At 40.5% G+C, this 23393-nt stretch overlaps 1 protein-coding gene across 1 annotated transcript in view; it reads right to left on the bottom strand.

Annotated features, from left to right (window-relative positions):
* CPNE4 (copine 4) overlaps nucleotides 1-23393 on the bottom strand; it is a 560705-nt gene that overhangs the window by 98905 nt on the left and 438407 nt on the right. The window contains exon 8 of the mRNA XM_089652053.1: nucleotides 5810-5908. Within this exon, the coding sequence (XP_089508179.1) occupies nucleotides 5810-5908 (99 nt within the window). The remainder of the gene's footprint in view (nucleotides 1-5809; nucleotides 5909-23393) is intronic.

Genomic DNA, 23393 nt, shown 5'->3' with positions numbered 1-23393 from the left:
GAATAAATACCACCAAAATAAAGCTTTATCTGTCTCAAAAAAATGGTAAAAAATTCATATCGGTACAGCGTTGCATGCCTGCGCAATTGTCATTCAAAGTGTGATAGCGCTGAAATCTGAAATTGCCCTGCACAGGAAGGGGGTAAAAGTGTCCAGACAGGAAGTGGTTAATAAACCTTGAATAATGCGATAGGTGTTTGCGCCACCTGTGTGCTTTCTTCCAGTTCGTTGATCTCCCCATCTGATGGAGGATGCAACTCCAGAACTTTATCCATAGGTCATTCACACACCTGATCCCCTGGCCTCTCCCTGGTATTGACCCCTTCAAGGCACTGGAGAGTTAGTACAGTGGAGACTAGGGTGGGTACAGCAGAGGCTTATGCAGATGCAGTGAAGACCAAATTGAGGTGAGTAATGACAATTTGTCCAGCTCAAGTTTAATAGAGACAATTGTCATGTAACGCACAACGTAATGTGTGACCTGACTTGGATGCAACACTCTGCAGCATGATAGGTATGTAACCTTGACCCACACTGTCCACTGTATTGCTTGACACATATGACATGGACAGCATCATATAAAATTTCTAATAAAAAAAATTCTAATAGTGATGTTTATGGTGCTAATTAATGACTCAAGCGAGTATATCATATATAACATTTCTCACAGCCTTACTCCAAATTGTTAAAAACGTTGTGACTTATTTCATAGATTCATATTGGTGATTTGATATGTGCTGTATGGTCTGGGATTCCCTTGCTACACCTGGCATGCTGAAAGTCAATTAGTTTTGAAAAAGGACATTTTGTCCTACATTACTTCTTCACAAACCACAGCTGCCAATTTCCCCTTTTGCCCCAAAGCTCAATTATCGGTCTTGTGTAATGGATTTTCTGACTGAGGTAGCAGACAGACATGACAAACATGTATCAGGGAAATTCTCAGCCAGCTGTTCCTTTACCTCTAGAGAGGATTCCTCTACCTTCAGAATACCATGTACTTATTGAGTGTGATAAACCACATTGCCACATTGTCAATGTTATCTGTAACATTACAGATTGAAGTTCACTCAATTTACTGAAAAAGTGCCTATTTCCTTTATCCAATCAAGTGCAAGTTAAAAAAATCTTTTTTTTTCTAATTACCCTGAACATTATTGTATAGTCATAGCTTCACTTTATCAACTGAGCTAAGTGAGCAGCCTTACTGAACCTTTATTCTGCTTGCAGTATTTGCTACCCCAACATTTCATATTCCTGATAGGTGTCTCTGTTCCCATGTACTTCCCGTTCCCGTTCTCTTTGCATTGCTTCCTTTGTGTGAAATACCTGATGATCCTGCCAGTTCCACTGCTTTCCACACTGGCCACATTAGGCATGAGAGCACATCCTTCTCAATGTGCAGTAAAGGCGTCTTTCTGGCATCATGACCATGTCCTCCTTTAAAACGACCACACCATCTTTTTTCAGAGCACTCTGTACTTCTCTTGAGGTAACCTGTGGGCTTTTCTTTGTATCCCAAACAGTTCTTTATGCAGTTATGGCTGCAAATTTTCTTGGTCTACCTAATCTTGGCTTGGTATGAAGAGATTCCCAAACTTTCCACTTCCTAATAAGTGATTGAACAGTACTTACTGGCATTTTCAAGGCTTTTGATATCTTTTTATAGCCGTTTCCATATTTATAAAGTTCTATTACCTTGTTACACAGGTCTTTTGACAGTTCTTTTCTGCTCCCTATGGCTCAGTATCTAGCCTGCTTGGTGCATCCATGTGAGAGCTGACAAAATCATCAATATTGATACACACACACTATTTGCAATTTAAAAAGACACAGATGTGGGAAGTTAACCTTTAATGGCATTTATAACCTGTGGGTGTCACCTTGTGTGTCTGTACCAAGGCCAAACATTCCAGGGTATGTAAGCTTTTGATCATGACCATTTGGGTGATTTCTGTTATCATTATGATTTAAAAAGGAGCCAAACAATGATATGATAATAATGGCTTCATATGATCACTATCCTAATAAAAGACAGTTTTTTGGCATATTTTCAATATCATTGCCAATATTTAACAGTTTCTACCAGGGTATGCAAATTTTTTAGCCTAACTGTATGCCCGAATCATGTTATCACTGAATACATGATTGCAGTGCACACATGGAACTGTGGATTGGGCGTTATCACAAGGCAAAGGTTTGACACCAACATCCCGATTTTTAGTGCAAGTTGCATATTTGAAGTTTTATGAAACTTTGATTTTAACTGTTTTGCAAAAAAGCACAATTTCAAATTTACATTTATGTGTTATTTATTAACTTAATACAATTTTATCATTGCGGTTTAGTGGGAATTTTATAAGCCATGTTGTGTTTGTGTGCATAATAATGATTTGAGCCCTGGTTCGAACTGCTGCTACATCTCATGAGACTTGTTGCAACATGCGACACGGAAAGTCACATGACCACTCAAAACTCATTCATTGTAACAGGTGCTGTCTTAATTTCTGTGACTCAAGTTGCAGCAAGAAAAAACTTGTCCCTGCACTACTTTTCTGCATCTTCCATGCGACATGAGTATCACAGACCGCAGTGTTAAAATCACAAAAGTCATTTCTATGTCTTATTTTTGCAACTTTGGCTGCAACTTCAGAAGGTTTTGTAAGTTCAGTATAAGATGTGTCACACTCTGGATTGTTATGATCTGACAAAGCCAAAGTTGCATGAAAGTCGCATTGAAGTTGCATCAAGTAAGTTGCAAACAAGTCACAATACAAAGTCGCACGGCTTTGTGGTCCCAGCAGTGTGCAACAAGCATGAGTGTACAGCTGTGTTCAAAATAATAGCAGTCAGACATCACTAAACTGATCAATCACTGTTTTTGGTAGAAATTATATTTCTACATGGCAAATAATTTACTAGCAGGTGTAGTAGAGTAATAGAAATCCAACAGACCCAACAGTCATGACATGCATGCTGCTGATTCTGTGTAATTGAATCACTAATTGAAAGGGGCATGTTCAAAATAATAGCAGTGTGGAGTTCTATTAGTGAGATCATTCATTCTTTGAAAAACAGGTGGCAATTATTGCCCTTATTTAAGGAAGGAAGGCAGCAAATGTTGTACATGCTGGTTACAGTGCATTTCTCTCTGAAATTCTGAGGAAAATGGGTCGTTCCAGACATTGTTCAGAAGAACAGCGTACCTTGATTAAAAAGTTGATTGGAGAGGGGAAAACATATAAAGAAGTGCAGAAAATGATAGGCTGCTCAGCTAAAATGATCACAAATGCTTTAAAATGGCAACCAAAACCTGAAAGACGTGGAAGAAAGCGAAATACTACCATTCGAATGGATAGAAGAATAGCCAAAATGGCAAGGACTCAGCCAACAATCAGCTCCAGGAAGATCAAAGAAGGTCTAAAGTTACCTGTGAGTACTGTTACAATTAGAAGACGCCTATGTGAAGCCAAGCTATCTGCAAGAAGCCCCCGCAAAGTCCCACTGTTGAAAAAAAGACATGTGCTGAAGAGGTTACAATTTGCCAAAGAGCACATTGATTGGCCTAAAGAGAAATGGTGCAACATTTTGTGGACTGATGAAAGTAAGTTTGTTCTTTTTGGGTCTAGTGGCCGGAGACAGTTTGTCAGACGACCCCCAAACACTGAATTCAAGCCACAGTACACTGTGAAGACAGTGAAGCATGGTTGCGTTAGCATCATGTTATGAGGATGTTTCTCTTACTACGGTGTTGGGCCAATGTATCGCATACCAGGGATCATGGATCAGTTTGAATACATCAGAATACTTGAAGAGGTCATGCTGCCTTATGCTGAAGAGGAAATGCCCTTGAAATGGATGTTCCAACAAGACAACGACCCCAAACACACCAGTAAATGTGCAACATCTTGGTTCCAGACCAACAAGATTGATGTTATGGAGTGGCCAGCCCAATCTCCGGATCTTAATCCAATAGAAAACTTGTGCGGTGACATCAAAAATGCAGTTTCTGAGGCAAAACCAAGAAATAGAGAAGAAATGTGGAATGTAGTCCAATCATCCTGGGCTGGAATACCTGTTCACAGGTGCCAGAAGTTGGTTGACTCCATGCAACACAGATGTACAGCAGTTCTCAGAAACAGTGCTTATACAACTAAATATTAATGAAGTGATTCAAAGGAAAGCAAAATCTTCAAACATTTTTCAGTTTATATAGTGAATGTTTGAGTTTGTAAAGAAGAATACAAACACTGCTATTTTTTTTGAACAGTCTAATATTCACTTTTCTTCAATTTTTTTAGAGGAACAACACAAATTTGATATATTTTTCTTCATGTTTTGATTTGGAATAGAATGTGTAGTGTTCCCAATGCATTTGTGTGTATGGAAATAAAAGCTATTAGAAGGATTGTGAGCTTTATTCACTTTTTTCAACACACTGCTATTATTTTGAACACAACTGTATATTGATCAAAAGTATCATTTTGATAAACATTTTCACAACTATCTCTGTATCATTACAATTTTACTGGTAGTGACTTAGGCTGTGAGGGCCAAAGCAAGGCTATTTTTGCATCTATCACAGGACCTACAAGATCAGTAGAACCACCTTTTTTTTTAATTGTTCCTGCTCTTTCAGAAAATGTATGGTTTGGAAGTCTTTTACAAACTCCAAAAGTTGTAAATGATACAAAACATGAAAAATTGCAAAAATGGTTTGGCCACCAGTGGTGAAAAGTGGCTCACAGGACAGCTAGTGGTTTTAAATGTATAATAGGCAGCAAAAGGGTTAAGCAAAATAGTTCCATTACTTTGCCTCAGTGATATGTCTCAATTATTCCTCCTAAAGCTGAAATACTTATTTTTGGTTGAGTTGGCCTGCAATCTGAAGTATTGTAGATACAACCTGTACCTATGGCAAAAAAGATATCCTTGATTTATCCTAGGTTCACACCTAAGCGTGTTCTGCAGTGTTTTGCATTTGCAGAAACGCAACACAGTCCATTTAACATGATTTCCTATGGGATATGTTCACATTTCCGCGTTTTCACCCAGTGCGTTTTTTGGAAAGGGTCAGGGACTTGAACGCAAAAAGATGCGTTTTTGGTTCTACAGACTTCAATGGAAACGCTGCAGAAAAAAGCATGTAGTGTGTTTTTGTTGTGTTTTGGATATGTTTTGCGTTTTGTATTTTGATCTGCCTAGCAACAAAAAAAAAAAGACCCCCCCCCCCAAAACACGGCAAAATACAATACAGAAACGGCTCAAACGCAACCTGCATAGGTGTGAACCTAGGCTAAAACCAGCTACTGGACACCTATCTAGTATCCACAATGGATAAAAAGTAGCACCATACACTTGTACAAAAGGTGCAGCTCTTTTAGGATCTATACCTCTGATGAATGAATAATAATAGATAATATAAACCTCCCCAATGTAATAAATCTTCTCAATACAAGCATATTTAAAAGTATACTGCAATTGATATCCCATGCAAATAAATAGTAAATAAATCTCATTAAAACATGCTTTGTTAAAATTTGTTAAAAAACGTATTAATACCATTACATTTATAACTTTTTATGAACTTTTACTTTTTATACATTTTATGAACAGCTAAAAGAAAAATCAAAGAAAGAAAAAGAGAAATGTGTCATCATCCTTGCCCCAACCGTTGCAAAATCGATCCTGGAAATTTGGGAACGTTTTTTTCAATACACTAACAGGCTTCTATAAGTTGAATCCAGAGAAAATGCAGTACATGCTTGCAACATTATAGTGACAACATCTTAGCATATGGTTATCTTACCTGCCTTCCCTCCATCGCTCCTCTCATTTCTTTAAATGCTGTAGTGAACTCTCCAATGAAGTCATGTTTTCCATTAGAATCCCAGTCCCAGACTATACACTAAAGACAACAAATATTACCATAAGGAATCATGACATAGTAGTATAGGTACATGAATTATCAACTACTTCTGTAACTTCATAAGTTCAAATGGCAAACAGCAGTCCAAACTGGGTTCTATCTCTAGTAGAACTACTTTCAGTCCTCATTCACACTTGACGTATTTACAGCAGCTGTTTTTGACGTTTGGTGTTTTTTCTACAGTCAATAAACTCCCCAGCATGTTATCCTATGTGTCCATGCACACATAGGCTGTAATCAACGTTTTTTGGCTGGGACGTTTTTTTGGCTGGAAAAACCCCCCAAAACTAGTGGGTTTCTAGAGGAGTTTTTCAGCTGTAAAAATGCTGAAATGCGGTAAAACGCGGATAAACACCATGCAAAAACACTGAAAAACTCACGTTTTTAAAGCGACTGTAAACCCAGCTAACGCTAGCAGTGTGAGGAAACATCAGTGTGCATAAGGACTTTAGGCACAGAAAAGCACATAATATAAAGTGTACATGTATGGAAGAGTTAAACCGTCTGCTAGGTTTTTTTTGTGCTATCTGTATACCATTGAGGAAATTTCCCTTGACTTCCTGTCTCAGAAATGCAACAGGATGTAAGGGGACTCCCCTTTTAGACAGTTATCACTGTAACAAGTGTCCCCATTAAAGGATTTCTTCCATCTCTTCTTCTGGGGACAACTCTATAATTTTCACTGTGACTGTAGCCACCAGTACAAATAGAGAGGTGCATCTTCCCAGTAAGGGCATTGACAGCAATAAATGGGCTGGTGAAAAAGAAAAAAAACTGCTTTGTTCAAAACCCTGATTACCATGGCAGATGACAAAGAACTGAAGAGGACGTGGCGGTAATATTGTGATAAGTACAGATCTATGGAGGGGGAGGGTGGGACTTAAAACAGAAATCCATGAAAAAAAAATTGCCAGTGCAGTGGGGCTGTTTCAGCACTGCATAGGTTAAATGTTCATTTTATTCTAGGGGAGAGGACACTGAAGACATACTCACCTGACCTTCTCGCACAAGACCTGTCCTTTCTGGTCCTGCCCCCCCCCCCCCCCACGGTCCAGCGGTTTTGTAAATGGACTGTTTCTGATATCAGGATGCTCAATGCGCACTCCACAGACAGGAACAGTCCACTATTGCACCGTGGGGGAGCGCAGATTTCCGTAGGATCGGTGGGTCAGGTGAGTATAAGCTTAGATCTCACCCTTAGGAAAAATGAACATCTGACCCATGCAATCGGGGCACAGCCCCACTGCATGATAAAAAAAAGATGTAACTGGAGTTCTGCTTTAAGTAGTCAGGAGGTTGGAGAAAAAGAAAAATGTGTACATTGTTCAAAAGTAAACTTATTCTTTAAAGGAACCATGGACCAGAATGGGACAAGGTGCAACATGCCCTTTGTCCCTTGGAGGATTTATCTAACATTTTTCATATGTGATGATACATTTTCTTTAAGGGTAAGTTCACACCACTGGACTGCGATAATGGACATTGGTGTGATGCGGTGCAATTCATTCTGAAGGGAACCCAATGCATCTCGTAAACAGATGGGAATTGCAGCACCCTACAATACAAGGTAATGCAGTATCGTGCATTGTTGTACAGTGCATTAGGAAAATAGTATATACAACTTTTTGGAAGAAGAAAACACAGCGGCGCTGTGTCCTTCTGTGCATTAGTGTTGCTTCTTACTCTGACAACTTGCTGCCACTTACACCATACACTCCGGGATCAACATCCATTAGCAGGAGTTATTCACCTTTGGACTTGTACATATAAGGACATTTTTGTACATATAGATGTTTTATTCCAATTGGCCACAACCTATCCCATTTAACCTTTTTATTTATATATGACCATCTGTTGGGTTGCATATCTGTATTGTCTTCTAGAGCTCCCCACCTCTTCCCTTTTATACAGTTTTTTGGTGTGTTAGGCAGCTCAAACCAGCTGCCGACAAGATCTGTTCTTGTATTTACACTGGAAGAAATACCATTAAGGGTCCTGTTCACTTCTAGTCCATTTACATTGTTTTCAGTCTCAAGCCCTAATAAAGGGGCTGTTTTTGGATTCCCAAAGCACGTCGAATGCTCTTGAGAGTGTTCCCCTGACATCTATTGGAATAAAGCAGTTTCTGTACCTTTTAGCAGTGGTGTGATGCTTCAAATTACATTCAAATGAATGGGCTGCCTTAATGCAACGCACTTAAGGATAATGCACATTGATTTGTATGCACTAACACGGACCAACCATTTGAATGGGCCCCAATAGAAATAACTTGAAGGTGCTTAGGCTGAGACTTATCTACTCTGTTCACTTCTCTAAATGAGTGAGATGAAGTAACACTAGGCCCTAGGCATGATGCCTAATGGGTGCCTATGTAGTTATATTGTGCTCCATCCAGACCTCCATCAGTGTGGCAGCCAGTCGCTGCCGTCTACTGTAACCAATGAGAACACATAAAAATGCTTCCACAACCCACTTCCTTTGCTGGGCTCTGATTGATGACATCATCTAACTCAGAGCCCAGAAGAGGACGCTTTCATCTGCCACCTCTTTGTTTACAAGTGACAGCAATGATAGGCTGATTTGTCATTGCTTCTGTGGGTCCAGATTCATGGAGTGCTGAATAGAGATTGATTTAACTACATAGGCGGTCACTGCTCAACTCTGCACCCCCCCCCCCCATCCAGGCCCAGGCACTATAACAGATGCATGTGGTTAAGCCTTCTCCACTCTACCAAAAAAAAACCCAAAATGTTTTTCACTTTTATTAAAGGAGAAGTACTGCCAAAGCTTTTTTGGTTGTACTTCTCTTGTGGATCACAAGAGTGCAGTTTGTTCTCCACTCCTGTGACCCAATTTCAACTTCACTCAGCTGGTCAAGGCTGGGGAAAGATCCCGACTTTAAAGTCGGGAACCACCCCAGAGTCTGGAGTGGCAGCTGGCTCAGCCTCTCAGCAAGCCTGAATCATCTGCTCCCTTCCCCTCCGTAGCCCAGTGCTCCAGTGAGTGGAGTGGGGGGCAGAGAAGACAGCTGTGAATGACAGTCATCGCTCTCTGCTCACAGCAGCGGTGAGAACTCAGCGATTAGCAGTCATGTGATCTCTGAGTTCTCACTCTTAGAGCCGGCAGAGGACAGATGCAGCATCAGACTAATGCTGCATCTACCTAGGTAAGTGTAATTTTGAAAAAAAATAAAACCCATATGTGACGGAAGGTAGGCAGGACAGAACACACAGAGTAGATGGCAAACGCACAAAGCTTTATTAAGGCAAACAGATGACAGTCACTGAATAAGGGAGTTCGCAGGGAGGGTGAATACGCCAGTAAAGGGCGGCAAGGAGGGGCCAACCCACTTAAAGTCCAACACCGAGAGCCAAGGAGTTTCTGTAGCAATTGTAATCCAATGGGGGGGGTCAGCACAGGAACAGTTCAAGTGAAGCAGGGAGAGAGCATATACTCATGGATGTGACAGGGTGCCTGGTCTCCTACTGGGGGTCTCTGGATCTCTGGCAGCTGGTAGGCAACTCGCAATCTCTCCCCTAGGCTGGGGGTCTCTGGATCCCTGGCAGCTGGCAGGCAGTCCCGCACTCTCTCCCCTAGGCTGGGGATCTCTGGATCCCTGGTGGCTAGCAGGCAGTCTTCCACTGCTCTGGGGGTCTCTGGATCCCTGGTGGCTAGCAGGAAGTCTTCCCCTGCTCTGGGGGTCTCTGGATCCCTGGTGGCTATCCAGCAGTCTTCCCCTGCTCTGGGGGTCTCTGGATCCCTGGTGGCTAGCAGGCAGTCTTCCCCTGCTCTGGGGGGGTCTTAGGCAGGCTTGGGTCTCTGCACAGTCTGGCCATGAAGGTCCCGCCGCAGCTGGGGCTCCTTCAGTGGCTGCACAGCGGTGAATACCCCGGGAGCGCCTGGCATCAGCTCCTTAAGCTGATTTCGGACGCCCCCTAGTCGCCTAGGCAACCGGGGCGGGCCAGAGCTGGCGCCTCTGTGAACGCGGCCTTTGTCCAGGGACATCCACAAACGTGGGAACTTCCTGTGCCCGTACTGCGGATGTCAGGGCTCGTGCGGCTCCAGCCTTTCATCTCTGCAGGAGGTGAGAGGGGTCCTGCACCTCTCGTCCTGAGGCTCGGCTTCAAAGAGCCATGCCTGGACAGCAGGGGGGACCTGAGGGGAAGGACGAGGGACAGCAGGGACAGGAGAAACAGCAGGGGGGCCTGAGGGGAAAGACGAGGGAGAGCAGGGACAGCAGCTGTGACACCATACTTCTCTTTTAAATGTTATGTTGATTTTAGGCGAAAAGACATTAACCACTTGCCCTCCAGAGGATTTACCCCCCTTCCTGATCAGGCCATTTTTTGCGATACGGTGCTGCATTACGTTAACTGACAATTGTGCGAACATGCAACGTTGGACAAAAATTACATTTTTGTCCTTTTTTCCCACAAATAGAGCTTTCTTTCGGTGGTATTTGATCGCCTGTCCGTTTTTTTTTTTTGTGCTATAAACAAAAAAAGACCAACAATTGTGAAAAATAAAAACAATACTTTTGACTTTTTGTTATTAAACATGTCTGGTAATAAAAAAAGTTTAAAATCAAATTTCGGCCCAAATTTCAGCCAAAATGTATTTTGCTATATGTCTTTGCTAAAAAAAATCCCAATACGTGTAAATTAATTTGTTGACGTGAAAGTTATAGCGCCTACAAATGGCAGTATATATACTGTAATTTTTATTTTACTAGTAATGGCGGCGACCAGCGACTTATTGTGGGACTGCAGCGGCATTCTGACACTGGGGGAGAACTGCCACTGACATCCCCAGTGACACTAATACAGTGATAATTGATAAAAAAAAAAGCACTGACACTGTACTAAGGACACCTGGCAGGAAGGGGCTAACATCTGGGGTTAACTGTGTGCTGTTATGTTTTAATGTGTGTGCTGTCTGTATTTTACTAGGGAAACAAGCTGCTTTGTATTGCTCTACTGTGCAGAGCAATACGAAGCAGTCTGTTTGTGCTGACAGAGGAGAGATCTGCATTGTTTATATATATCTATATATATATATATATATATTGCACATCCCTGCCACCCTGTATAATCTCTACAGATAGAGATAAGTGCATCCAGGGGTGTAACAACAGATCATGGGGCCCCATAGTAATATTTAGAAAAGACCCCCCCAGTGATCTCTTGATCTTTATATTACGTGTGCCAAAATGAAGGACAGGTAGCGGCAAAGCTATCAGAATAATTTCTACACTACTAGTGAGCATTGCTGTGGATAGAAGGTGTAAGAAGATGGGGGTAGGAGGGAGGCAACAGTGCACATTGTAAATCCTAATTCCTCCCAACGCTTCTATTGCTAGAAGCAAGTGCTGAAAGCAGTGGTTTATTAGTAAGTAAAAATTAAAAAAAATTGTTGTAGTAGCAAAAATAAAAATTATGAGAATATTTTTTGTTACTACCAGTGTTTCTCTATAACACTAAACCGTGGTTCTCACCGCTGCGTTTTCAGGTGCGATTTGGGAATTGAAATCGTACCTGAAATTGGATCTGATGAATGTGAATGTGTCTTAAAATACGCGATTTGCTGAAGCGCGATTTCAAAAGTAGTTCTTGTATTACTTTTTCTGCAGTTTGTTGCGATTTCACATACATAGACTACAATAGAAATCGCACTGCAAAACGCAATGGAAAATGCAAGAAATCTTCACAAGTTGCAAACGAATCTTCAGAAAACGTGGTGAAATTGCCAACAAAAGGCACGATTTTAAATCACATCCAGTGTGTACCAGGCCTCAGTCGTACGGTTTCAAAGTCGGGCTTGATGTGAATGAAGGGTAATACGCATTTCTTTAAACTTTTTGCAGGAATACAGTCCGTTCCGGTTTTATTTGAGAGGACACACATATTTTTTATTGTCTGATGAAGACAGTATTAGGCATACAGGGTTAATTCAAGTGCTGGCCAAGATGACCAGAAGTTCTAACACAATCAGATTGTGTAATCAAAGTAGTGCAAGGGCCTGCCTGATTGGATACAAATTGCTTGGTTGGATTAAGTAGGTGCTGATGTTACATAGTTGTGATATATCCAAAATTGGTTGTACAAAGATTATATGGTTAGTTTGTAATGTGTATGGTGACCTTAAGACAACTAAACAAATATTTCTTTCTGCATAGCCCGCAAAGGGGATCTGTGACTAGCAATTATCCTGATCCTGTAGATTCCTAAAGTCAGTTCTTCATTATTGGAAACGTCACAAAAGTACAGGGTCAGTGTTAACAGCAACCTCTCCAATCCTGAAAAGGTTACTAAGCCCAGGACCCTGCATTCACTATGTATATCTGGTCTCCCACAGTACACACAACATGGAAATGCAATTATTTTAGTAAATATAAACTGCAAAATACCTTTACTCATCAGCAGTTAGAGCAGCCTTGTGACTTCTATCAGTGTCCAGCAGAGCACTGGTTAAAACTTGCAGGAGGAGTTTTTATTCTCCCCTGATTGTCCTATGAGGCTGCAGGACCCCTGACCCTCTGTCTGGAAAGTGCACATCACATGCATTCTCCCAAGAATAAAAAAAATTCTCTAGTAATACACATCAAACTGAGCATGTGCAGAATGACTCCTAGAGCTCTGTACTATCAGCAGATGGTTTGGGGACAGTAGGACAAGAGGAAGATCAGAGAAGACAGGAACAAACAGCCTTTTTAAACAATGCGAAGGATTAACCCCTTAGGTTCCACAGTGAGTATAACAAGCATGCTTAACAGCATATACAGACTGATTTTACTGTAGTGGGTTTAGTAACACTGTAATGATACCATACTGGATTTATCCTATTTTTTTTATTTTTCTGCATACATATTTTCTATGTTTAATATGTCTTTAGTAGCCTTTCTAAGGTCCCAGAGTAGCCACGTGGGCTGCAATAGCTATAGTTATGCCACTGGTTGTATCTCTGCAGTACGTGCACTTCTACCAATAGGCTGTCTCCTAAAAACCCTGCAAGTACAGAAGAATACCTGTAGATCCTCCAGAAATCTGGTGTGCTCTTAACTTTTGAGTTGACAGCAGGGGCGGACTGACCATTTGGAAACTCGGGCACTGCCCGAGGGCCCGGGGTCAGTAGGGTGCCCCATGAGACGCCCCTGGTACTTTTTTCATAGGCTTTTTTGAGTTTGGGTAAGGACACAGGGGCCCCATGATCCCCTATTGCCCGGGGGCCCCATGAGTTGTCAGTCCGCCCCTGGTTGACAGTACAGCGCTTCTGCTGTACTGAAATGCCAAGTAGTGTTAGTCCTGCCTAGGTTTTATCTGCTAAACTACAAAACACTTTCCCACTCTTCTAATCTTCCTAACATATAGGGGAGGTGTCCTGTGGTTCTGCAGAAAAGACGTGGGCAGAGCCAGAAGAGAAGTGGGCACAGCTGATAACACTGTTCAGGATTTCAGTGCGGCAGAGGCACAGTTGAGGATCAACAGGTAGTTTTCTGTACTTTCGGCAATTTTAAGGGATACAACTTGGGGAAATGTACATGTATTGCGTAGATGTATTGCATATGTTTTATTTATTTTTGCCAAGAACAGCAGTGTTTACCCTTTATGGGCACTTGCTTGCTGTGGTGGTGAAAGGGGTGGGTGGACTTAGTTTTTTTTTTAATTTAACTTTGATTTTCCAGTACAAAAAAAACCCAACACATTTATAAAAATATTTCACATATACACATTCCATTTACCCCGATATTACGCCCCCAACCCATTTTCCCCATTAACAGCCTATTTCCTGAACTATATCTTCTCTCATGTTTATCTATCTATCTATCTATCTATCTATCTATCTATCTATCTATCTATCTATCTATCTATCTCTGCTACTGCTCTCCCTCAAATTCTCCATTAAGGCTCTCTCCTGACTTCTAAACATCCCCTTCAATTCCAACCAGTTCCATATATATTTCAGAGGATTTAAATTTCAGCCAACTACACCATGTTTTCCTGAATTTTTCCATTTTATCCTCCTCCATGACATAGCTTTTCCATCCTATAAATATTTTCAACTCTATTTATTCATTCGTTAATTCTTGGTGCTTCAGGAACCTGCCAGAAGTTGGGAATCAAACCCTTAGCAGCACTAATTAGATGATAGAATACCCTATTTAATTGTTCTTGCATGGCAAGACCACTTACTGGTATCTCACATATATATTCTTATTATTATAGCCAAATTTACCACCCTAACTCCTCCCACAGTTTTTACACTACATACAGAGTAATATACGGAAACGTGCGGATTGTTCCCGATTGGTGTGCTATTACTTTATGGAACGTTTTGCCGAATGGTTCACAAAATATCTGCGTTTTTGTGGTGAAATTGGCCCCATCGGAATGAATGGTGGAATGTTCAAAACTAGAGTGGGAGCTGACAAAAGCTAGAGTGTGAGCTGAAAAATCAGGACATGATTTCTAAACTGCCATCACTCCCTCATTATCAAGCCCACCTACACAAATCTTATATCAACACGTTCAGCTATCCCTGTTGCCACTAAAAATGTCCACGGCTAAGCCATAGTCCTGATAGTTTTCACAATATAACCATTTGTTTGCAACTCACGCCGCCCATTGACATTCATTGAAACTCCACTCTAGACAGCTGAAATTTGAAGGGCAATATCTAAACTGCAACTGTGCCTTCATTTTTAACATTTCAGAGACATACTATGCAACAAAATGTAGGTCTGGGTCTTGTGATTTTCACAATATAAAACTCTTCGGTGTAGGATTTATAATTTTATAAACTACAACCGTTTGAAGATGGCAACCGCCAGTGAAGTGAGCAAGTTGGAGCAGTTTGTTTTTAACCGCTCTTCTCCGCCCTTGCTGTAGAGTGAGTTGTCATAGGAACCCAGGTGTGTGAGCAGGCAAGAACACTTCACACAATTTCCCCAGAAATTGTAGCTTTTTTTTATATAGTTTCGCTGAAGGCTCAAAGTTATAGCATAAACACCTTCATGGATCTCTCTGTACAGTTATCCTGCATATTTCCCTCCAGTAATCCTGTATTTTTGGGCAACCCCACCATATATGTGCCATTGTACTCCTTTTTCTCCACATCCTTTCCAGCACATAGGTGGGTGGTCTTAGAATTTAACCTGAAGTCCTGAGATCTGATGATGAAATAGACTGATGAGCTACTGAGAACAGAGAGGTTGTCGAGATAAGAAATGTTGAAAGTGAATTACTACTGCACCCCCCTATGTCCTGACTCCTGCTATCCACAGCACCAGCTCCAAGTAGTATTCATTCTTCAGCTATTGGCTTATTGATTTAAAAGTACTACCTTCACTGGAATACCTGTGTAGCTAGGATCATTAAGACACCTAAAGACACTTATTAATGGGACTACAATTTATTAATTTTCCCCCTAGTGCCCCGTACTGAGACTGCTACATCATTTCTTGTTAGCAGAGTGGATATGGCTCTTGAGGATTCTGGGATCTGTAGTCCTGTAGCCAGTACATGCTTTGTTCCTGAGTGCAGACTGGACTACAACTATCAGAGAGAGCTGAAAACAGAGGGATGCTGGAAAACTTATATATTCTACAGCAAGGGACTGCCTCACGCTCTTGGCCCAGGATTCAGAGCTGAGAATAGGGGGACTGTCGTTCTCCTCCTGAGACAGATTGCTGGCTACTACTGTGGGACTCTGCATACCAGTTCAGCAGAGCGGTGACACCAGTCGCTGCACCAGGATCATATCAGCTTCTCTGCATCGGTACTGTCACTATCCAGTCTTCAGTCAGTCATCTCTGCTTGCTGCGCTGAAAGGCTATCAGGCATAACTCTTCACTTCTGTGTGAACAACCAAGAGCCTGTGCAAGAGCCATGTTCCAAGGAGGCTATCTATGGGAGAGATGCCCAATCTCTTTCTGACTACACTGTAGAGACACAGCATGCAGACACCTTTACACCTCAGTACCAGGAGATCTTTGCTTTGAGCATTTATCACAGTCTGTCTGTTATCTTCATTGAATTGCCACTACTCACTACTGTATATGGGCCCCACAATTGCTAGCAGGAGACAACGACTACTATCACATCAGATACTTTAAACATCTCAGGACTCAAGTTGCTATTTCTAGTTAAAGGGACCTCTTTGCTTTCTAAGCCATTGCCATTCAAATTAGGGTGTCTATACCCATTTATGTATATATATTTATTTACATAATTCCGTATTGTGACGCCAGTGGCCCAGAGGGAGCTGATAAGTCAACAAGCCTTTTATTCCCCATCTTGCTGGTGCTGCAGTTACATAGTTACAACAAACCATTTGTGGCCATATAATCTGTTAACTGTTGCTAATGGGTTATTTCCATTTTATCAATGTTTTACTTTTATACGTTAACTGGGGATGTACTTTCTAAACCTTCATTCTGTGGTCTACTCTTTTTGAACAAGCCATATATATATATATATATATATATATATATATATATATATATATACATTTATGTATGTATATATATAAAAAATGTATATATATATATACATATGTATATATATATATATATATATATATATATATATATATATACCCTGGAAAAGAATCATATCACTCCACAAGATCACAAGATTCTTTTTCAGATCTTATTGCAAACAATGCTCTATGCAAGCAAAATCTCACAGCTTTTGACAGCACTAGTCACATGTTGCAAATCAAGTTCCATAACATAACAAATCACTCCACATGATCACTACAACCAATGATAAAAAAAACCCTCAGAACTAATATTACATACACAATAAAACATTTATATTGCATTACATTGTATCAAACAATCCCTAAGTTTTGTATCATATTTCTTCCATATCAGACCTGTTTCATTATTTATTTTACATCTCATCACATCACATAGTAATAATTTTGAAATTCTTTTCAGCCTAGAAAATTGTAATGGCGTGAGACAGAATCCTTTTTTTATTATGTCAAACATAAAAAAATTAATGTTTTACAATCAAATTACACCATAGAAATAAATGAGTACCACAGTTTAAAGTTAACTCCTTGGAGTGTAGGTATTACACAAGAATATTCAAATATGCCTTTTCTGTACCCTCACTTTTAGAGACTATAATGTGTTCCAATACATAAAGGGAACATTGGATTGTACTCAGCACTATTCACCCACAAAACTCCAAATAAAATAATAAAAAATTTTACACAATCAGGCAAATCAGTGTAAATTGGCCATAATAAAGTCAAACCACTTAAAGTGCTCGGGGTCAGTAGGGGGCCCCATGAGATGCCCCTGGTATCTTTTTCATAGGCTTTTTTGAGTTTGGGCAAGGACACAGGGGTCCAATGATCCCATATTGCCCGGGGGCCCCATGAGTTGTCAGTCCGCCCCTGATGAGCCCCTTATTTACTGAGCCTCTTTGGCTTACAGAAAGTTCCCTCACATCTCACTGGACAATTTTAACTGTCCCAAAGTGTGTGAGAAAATTTAAAGAGGACCACAACAACAAGCACCTATTTTAAATAAACGGCACTTGATACAAAATTTATTGTGAATGGTAGAAGCAAACCCATGAAAGTGTCCACAAATAAATAGTGCCAGACTTTTACATTCTTTACCTAGAAAATACCTAGTTACACCAATTCTGCCTTTTTGTGGATAACAAGGCGTGTGATATTTTAGAGGTGCACCAAAATTAAAATTCTTGGACCAAAACTGAAAATTCAGGATGTGTTTGGCCAAAAACCAAAATGGACAGTTTTTAAAATTTATATCTATCTATCTATCTATCTATCTATCTATCTATCTATCTATAGATATATATATAAAATATTGTATTAAATTCGAATTTTTAATTAATATCATGAATTTAAATTAATATTCATTTATTTTTCAGCACCTTTTGGGCAATAGGTTGCTTTCACACTGAGCAGTATTTGAGTTAAAAAAAATGGCACAAGAAAAGCTCAAGAAAAATGCACCCCTTTAAATTCAATGTGTGTCTTCACACTTGTCTGTTGCTCTTAAATTGCGGTGTTAAAAATCCTGCTTGCCACATTTGTGGTGCATGTTTGGAGCTTTAAAAAAACAAAAACGCACCAAAAAACACACCTCCCCATTAAGGCCTGGTTCACACCAATGCATTTTTTAGGGCTTTTTGCAGAAATGCACTACAGTCCATTTAGCATGGTTTCCTATGGGACACTTTAACATCTATGACTTTTTTGAGCTGCTGCATTTTTGGAAAGGGTCGGGGACTTATTTAAAGCAAAATGTTGCATTTTTGGTTCAACAGACTTCAATAGAGACCCACGTTTGCCACGTTTGTATGCGCAAAACACATAAAAAAGCTTAAAAAATGTGCCTGTAAAAACATACGTGCAAAAACGCACTGCAAAATGGGCAAAACAAAAAGTGCATTAGTGTGAACCAGGCCTGAAATGCAAAAATGCATCAAAATTGCACGTGTTGCATTTTTGATGCGTTGCACATTTTTAATCTGCCCAGGAACAAGTTGGCCAAAAAAAATTCAAAGAAACGCATAACAAATGTGTAAAAAATGCACTTGCAAAAACGCAAAACGCACTGCAAAATGGCCAAAACACAAACTGCATTGGTGTGAACCAGGCCTGGAATGCATTGAAAATACATCAAAAATGCACACGTGTTGCTTTTTTTTGTGTGTTTTTAATCTGCCCAACAACCTGGTCAACAAAAATTAAAAAAATGCAAAATGTATCGCAATACGCACTGCAAAATGGACAAAATGCAAACTGCATTGGTGTGAACCAGGCCTGGAATGCATTGAAAATACATAAAAAATGCACACGTTGCATTTTTTTGTGTGTTTTTAATCTGCTCAACAAGTTGGCCAACAAAAATTTTAAAAATGCAAAACATATCGCAATATGCACTGCAAAATGGACAAAACGCAAACTGCATTGGGATTGAAGCCTGAAATACATTGAAAATGCAGCAATAAAAACACACGCGATACGGTTTTGATGCAATTTGCATTTTTAATCTGCCCAATTCATGCAAGAACTTGTTTGCCAAAATGCAATGCAAAACGGACAAACCGCAAACTGCATTGGTGTGAACCAGGTCTGAAATGCATTTAAAACCCATCACATGTATTGCGTTTTGATGCGTTTTTTAGTCACATAGGCTTAATAAAAGCACACTAAATGTGGTAAAATCACGCTAAAATCGCTGCAAACTTGCAGTAAAATCTCAGCAAAATTGCAGTAAAATCACAGTAAACCATGGCCAAATCATGGCCAAATCGCAGGTAAAATGGCAGGCAAAATCGCAGGTAAAATCGTGCATTGCGGCAGCCATTATCGGCACCTTTTTCCTGTTGGTAAAATGCCAATAACACTATTTTCGGCCGATACATTTCGGCCACCAATATTTCGGTGCATCCCTAGTATATGATCTCCACTACCCCATAAAACTGATTTTTAACACAACTACAACACAAATTTTTGAATCTGAAGTAGTTGGAAGTAGAATATTTTTATCCTAAACTATGCATTTATGTAGGATATCTTCATCAGCCATTATCTATGTCATCTATCAATCTAAATTCTGAATGGATGCTCACTGAAAATATAATATGTTAAAATGGAACATAAACTCTCTCAATCAACAGTAACTATTTGTAATCCTTATGCAGCTAGCATTAGTAAATAGATAAGAAGGTATATCAAATTTACTTGTCCTAAACCTTTTTTTACATTTCTTTAGTTGCTTCCTGATTCCTGGCCTAGGCCGAAATAATGTCATTCTTACCATGAGTCCTAATGGACATTTATTTTCTTTCATCTGGAGGAGGGGAACAGAAGCTTTCTTAGCAAACACACCTTCCTTCCAGCCTGCATGTCTGAGCTGAGGAAAGATGGATTCCAGGAAGTAAATGCTACATGAATCATCTGCCCTTGATCAAGGTTGCCATGGCTAGGAATACTAGGGGGGTGTTTTTCAAAGTGATTTCTTAACAAAATAAAGCATGGAGACATGGACGGATGGGTGAGTTTGCATTGAATAATAAAAATTAATTAAATAGTGTTTTCAGATTGTGGTGCTCAGATACAATTAAGTTCCATTTTAATAAAAAATATGTTTTTTATTATTTTCTTTACATCTGCATTTCAAAAGATCATTAGTACTGTCTACAAACTTCCACCATGCAAGCTGCAGTCTGCCATTCAGTCTGGGAGGTGGTGCAGGTATGCACCCAAGAATAGTAAGTCTGACCTGAAATAAGAACACTGGCTATAAGGACTGGCCACATGAACCAAGGTCCAACAGCTGTTCATTTTATGAAGTTATCGAAGTTAAATGTCAAATTGGAAGGAATAGTCTTCTTACACCACTTTAACTTATCAAGTGCCATTATCTTGATAAAATATGTGATGGACTTGACAGGCTTGTGTACCACACAGAGGATAAGCAGGAAACAAACTCTGAATTCCCTTCCTGTACTGCAAACCCACAGCCACCAACAGACCCTAAAACTTGCCCTGCCCAATACCTTCTAGATGACTTGTGTGATATTAGCATCACTTCTATGATGGTAATTGCAATGTTCATTGCAATAATTTATACCAAGACAAAATGTACTGTGAATGCACTGAGCTGCCTTTAAATCAAATGTCCAGGTTTAGTGATGACACATTCTCTTCCAATAAGACAGATAAAGAAGAGGATGGAAAGCCATACCAGATCTAAATAAAGGTCAGCAGAAGTGGTGCCATGCCAGACACCACTATAGGATAGCAGTGGTGCCAAGACAGACACCACTAAAGGTCAGCAGAAGCGGTGTCATGCCGGACACCACTGTAAGTCAGCAGAAGTGGTGACATAACAGATACCACTAAAGATCCACAGAAGTGGTGCATTGCCAGACACCACTAAAGGTCAGCAGAAGCGGTGTCAAGACAGAAACCAATAAAGGTCAGCAGAAGTCGTGCCATGCCAGACACCACTATAGGTCAGCAGAAGTGGTGCCACACCAGATACTACTAAAGGTCAGCAGAAGCTGTGCCATGCCAGACACCACTAAAGTTCTGCAGAAGTGATGCCATATCAAACACCACTAAAGGGCAGCAGAAGTGGTGCCATACCAGACACCACTAAAGGTCAGCAGAAGTGGTGCCATACCAGACACCACTAAAGGGCAGCAGAAGTGGTGCCATACCAGACACCACTAAAGGTCAGCAGAAGTGGTGTCAAGACAGACACTACTAAAGGTCTACAGAAGTGGTGCCATGCCAGAGACCACTAAAGGTCAGAAGAAGTGGTACTATGCCAGATGCCACTAAAGGTCAGAAGAAGCGGTGCCATAACAGACACCACTAAAGGTAAGTAGAAGTGCTGCCATACCAGATACCACTAAAGGTCAGCAGAAGTGCCATTCCAGACACCACTAAAGGTCAGAAGAAGTGGTGCCATGGCAGACAACACTAAAGTTCAGAAAAAGTGGTGCCATGACAGACACCGCTAAAGGTCAGAAAAGTGGTGCTATGGCAGACACCACTAAAGTTCAGAAAAAGTGGTGCCATGACAGACACCACTAAAGGTCAGCAGAAGTGCTGCCATACCAGATACCACTAAAGGTCAGCAGAAGTGCCATGCCAGACACCACTAAAGGTCAAAAGAAGTGGTGCCATGGCAGACAACACTAAAGTTCAGAAAAAGTGGTGCCATGACAGACACCACTAAAGGTCAGAAGAAGTGGTGCTATGGCAGACACCACTAAAGTTCAGAAAAAGTGGTGCCATGACAGACACCGCTAAAGGTCAGCAGAAGTGCTGCCATACCAGATACCACTAAAGGTCAGCAGAAGTGGTGCCATGCCAGACACCACTAAAAGTCAGAAGAAGTGGTGCCATGGCAGACACCACTAAAGTTCAGAAAAAGTGGTGCCATGACAAACACCAGTAAAGGTCAGAAGAAGTGGTGCCATACCAGATACCACTAAAGGTCAGAAGAAGTGGTGCCATGACAGACACAAAAGGTCACTAGAAGCTAAAAATTACCATGATATTTGAAGATTTCCAAACTGTGGCAAACAGCATATTCTGGTTTGAATCCAATCTAGCTCTGATTAATCACCTTTCTTTATATTTTTGTTTGAGACAACAATAGCCGCCTACATAATTTATCATAAATGTTCAAGTGTTAAGGCTGAACAAGGACATATCATTAATATGCAGTCACAGTGCGTGAGGAAAAGCAGCCATCACCCCTGTGTTGTATAAAAATCTATCAACTTCAGGCAGACATCTCTAGAATTAGGATAAAAAATACTGTTTCCAGCACAACAGGGACGCAATTTGGTTTATTCCAGAAAGCTGAACCGATTTGATCTATTATGTGCTGGTTAACACGGTATGAAGGGCATAATTCATACCTGCACATTATTTCCTGTGTTTTTAACACAGATCTTGAAAAGGTTAAGTCAGAATTATATGCTCATCCTCATTTATTAAGTACAAATCATTCCCTCTTGCATGAATAATTTTTTTATATGCACATGAAAAAGGGCTATTTTTAATCAGAACCATCTGGACAGCCTCACACACCTGTACACATAAAATCACAAATTCCCCAGAGATAATTTTTCTTTCTCTCATTAGTTAAAACAGAGAACAGCTGTACAGAGACAGCTCACATTTGCTACAATGACTGCAAGCTAACATAATGTCATAGGCAGTGAATTATAGGTAGACCATCAGTCAGAGGTACTAAGCATCACTGGTCACTTTACTGAGTGAAATAGGAGGTCTGTACATAGGAAAATGTTAATTTGTTTTGATTTTTAGTTTACTGGTTAATATAAGATAATTATGTATATAAAGAGACAAAAAGACGGCGCACGGGCCTAGTGCATTACCTTTAAAAATGAGATTTATTGATAAAAAGTAAATAACTCACAAGAGAAATAAAATCAAATGGAAAGCATGTCACAAGGGATGCAATGTGGTCCAAAAACCCTGAAGGTAGTCTGGTGGGGGACTGTAGACCTCTGGATAGCTGGTGGCTGACGTGTATCGAGGTTGTTCCCCATTCCTCAGAGCCAATCTGACTCTGTTGAAGAGGTACAACCTCGAAGCGCGTCAGCCACCAGCTATCAAGAGGTCTACAGTCCCCCACCAGACTACCTTCAGGGTTTTTGGACCACATTGCATCCCCTGTGACATGCATTCCATTTGATTTTATTTCTCTTGTATTTTACTTTTTATCAATAAATATAATTTTTAAAGGTAACGCACTAGGCGAGTGCACCCTGTTTTTGTCTCTTTATATACAGTTCTCTTTGGATTTCCCTGGTCCATTGAGGGCAGCAAGGTTTGCATTATTTTCATGCACATGTGGGGATACTGACATTGTGGAGTCCATTGTCCAGCGCAGGAGCTCGGGCACTCGGTTGCTTTTTTCTTC

This window comes from Staurois parvus, unplaced genomic scaffold (assembly GCF_062004578.1).
Source record: "Staurois parvus isolate SC_StPar_1 unplaced genomic scaffold, SC_StPar_1.0 ptg000670l, whole genome shotgun sequence".
NCBI lineage: Eukaryota > Metazoa > Chordata > Amphibia > Anura > Ranidae > Staurois > Staurois parvus.
Note: the sequence above shows the minus strand (reverse complement) of the source record. Positions and strands in the feature narration are given on the sequence as shown.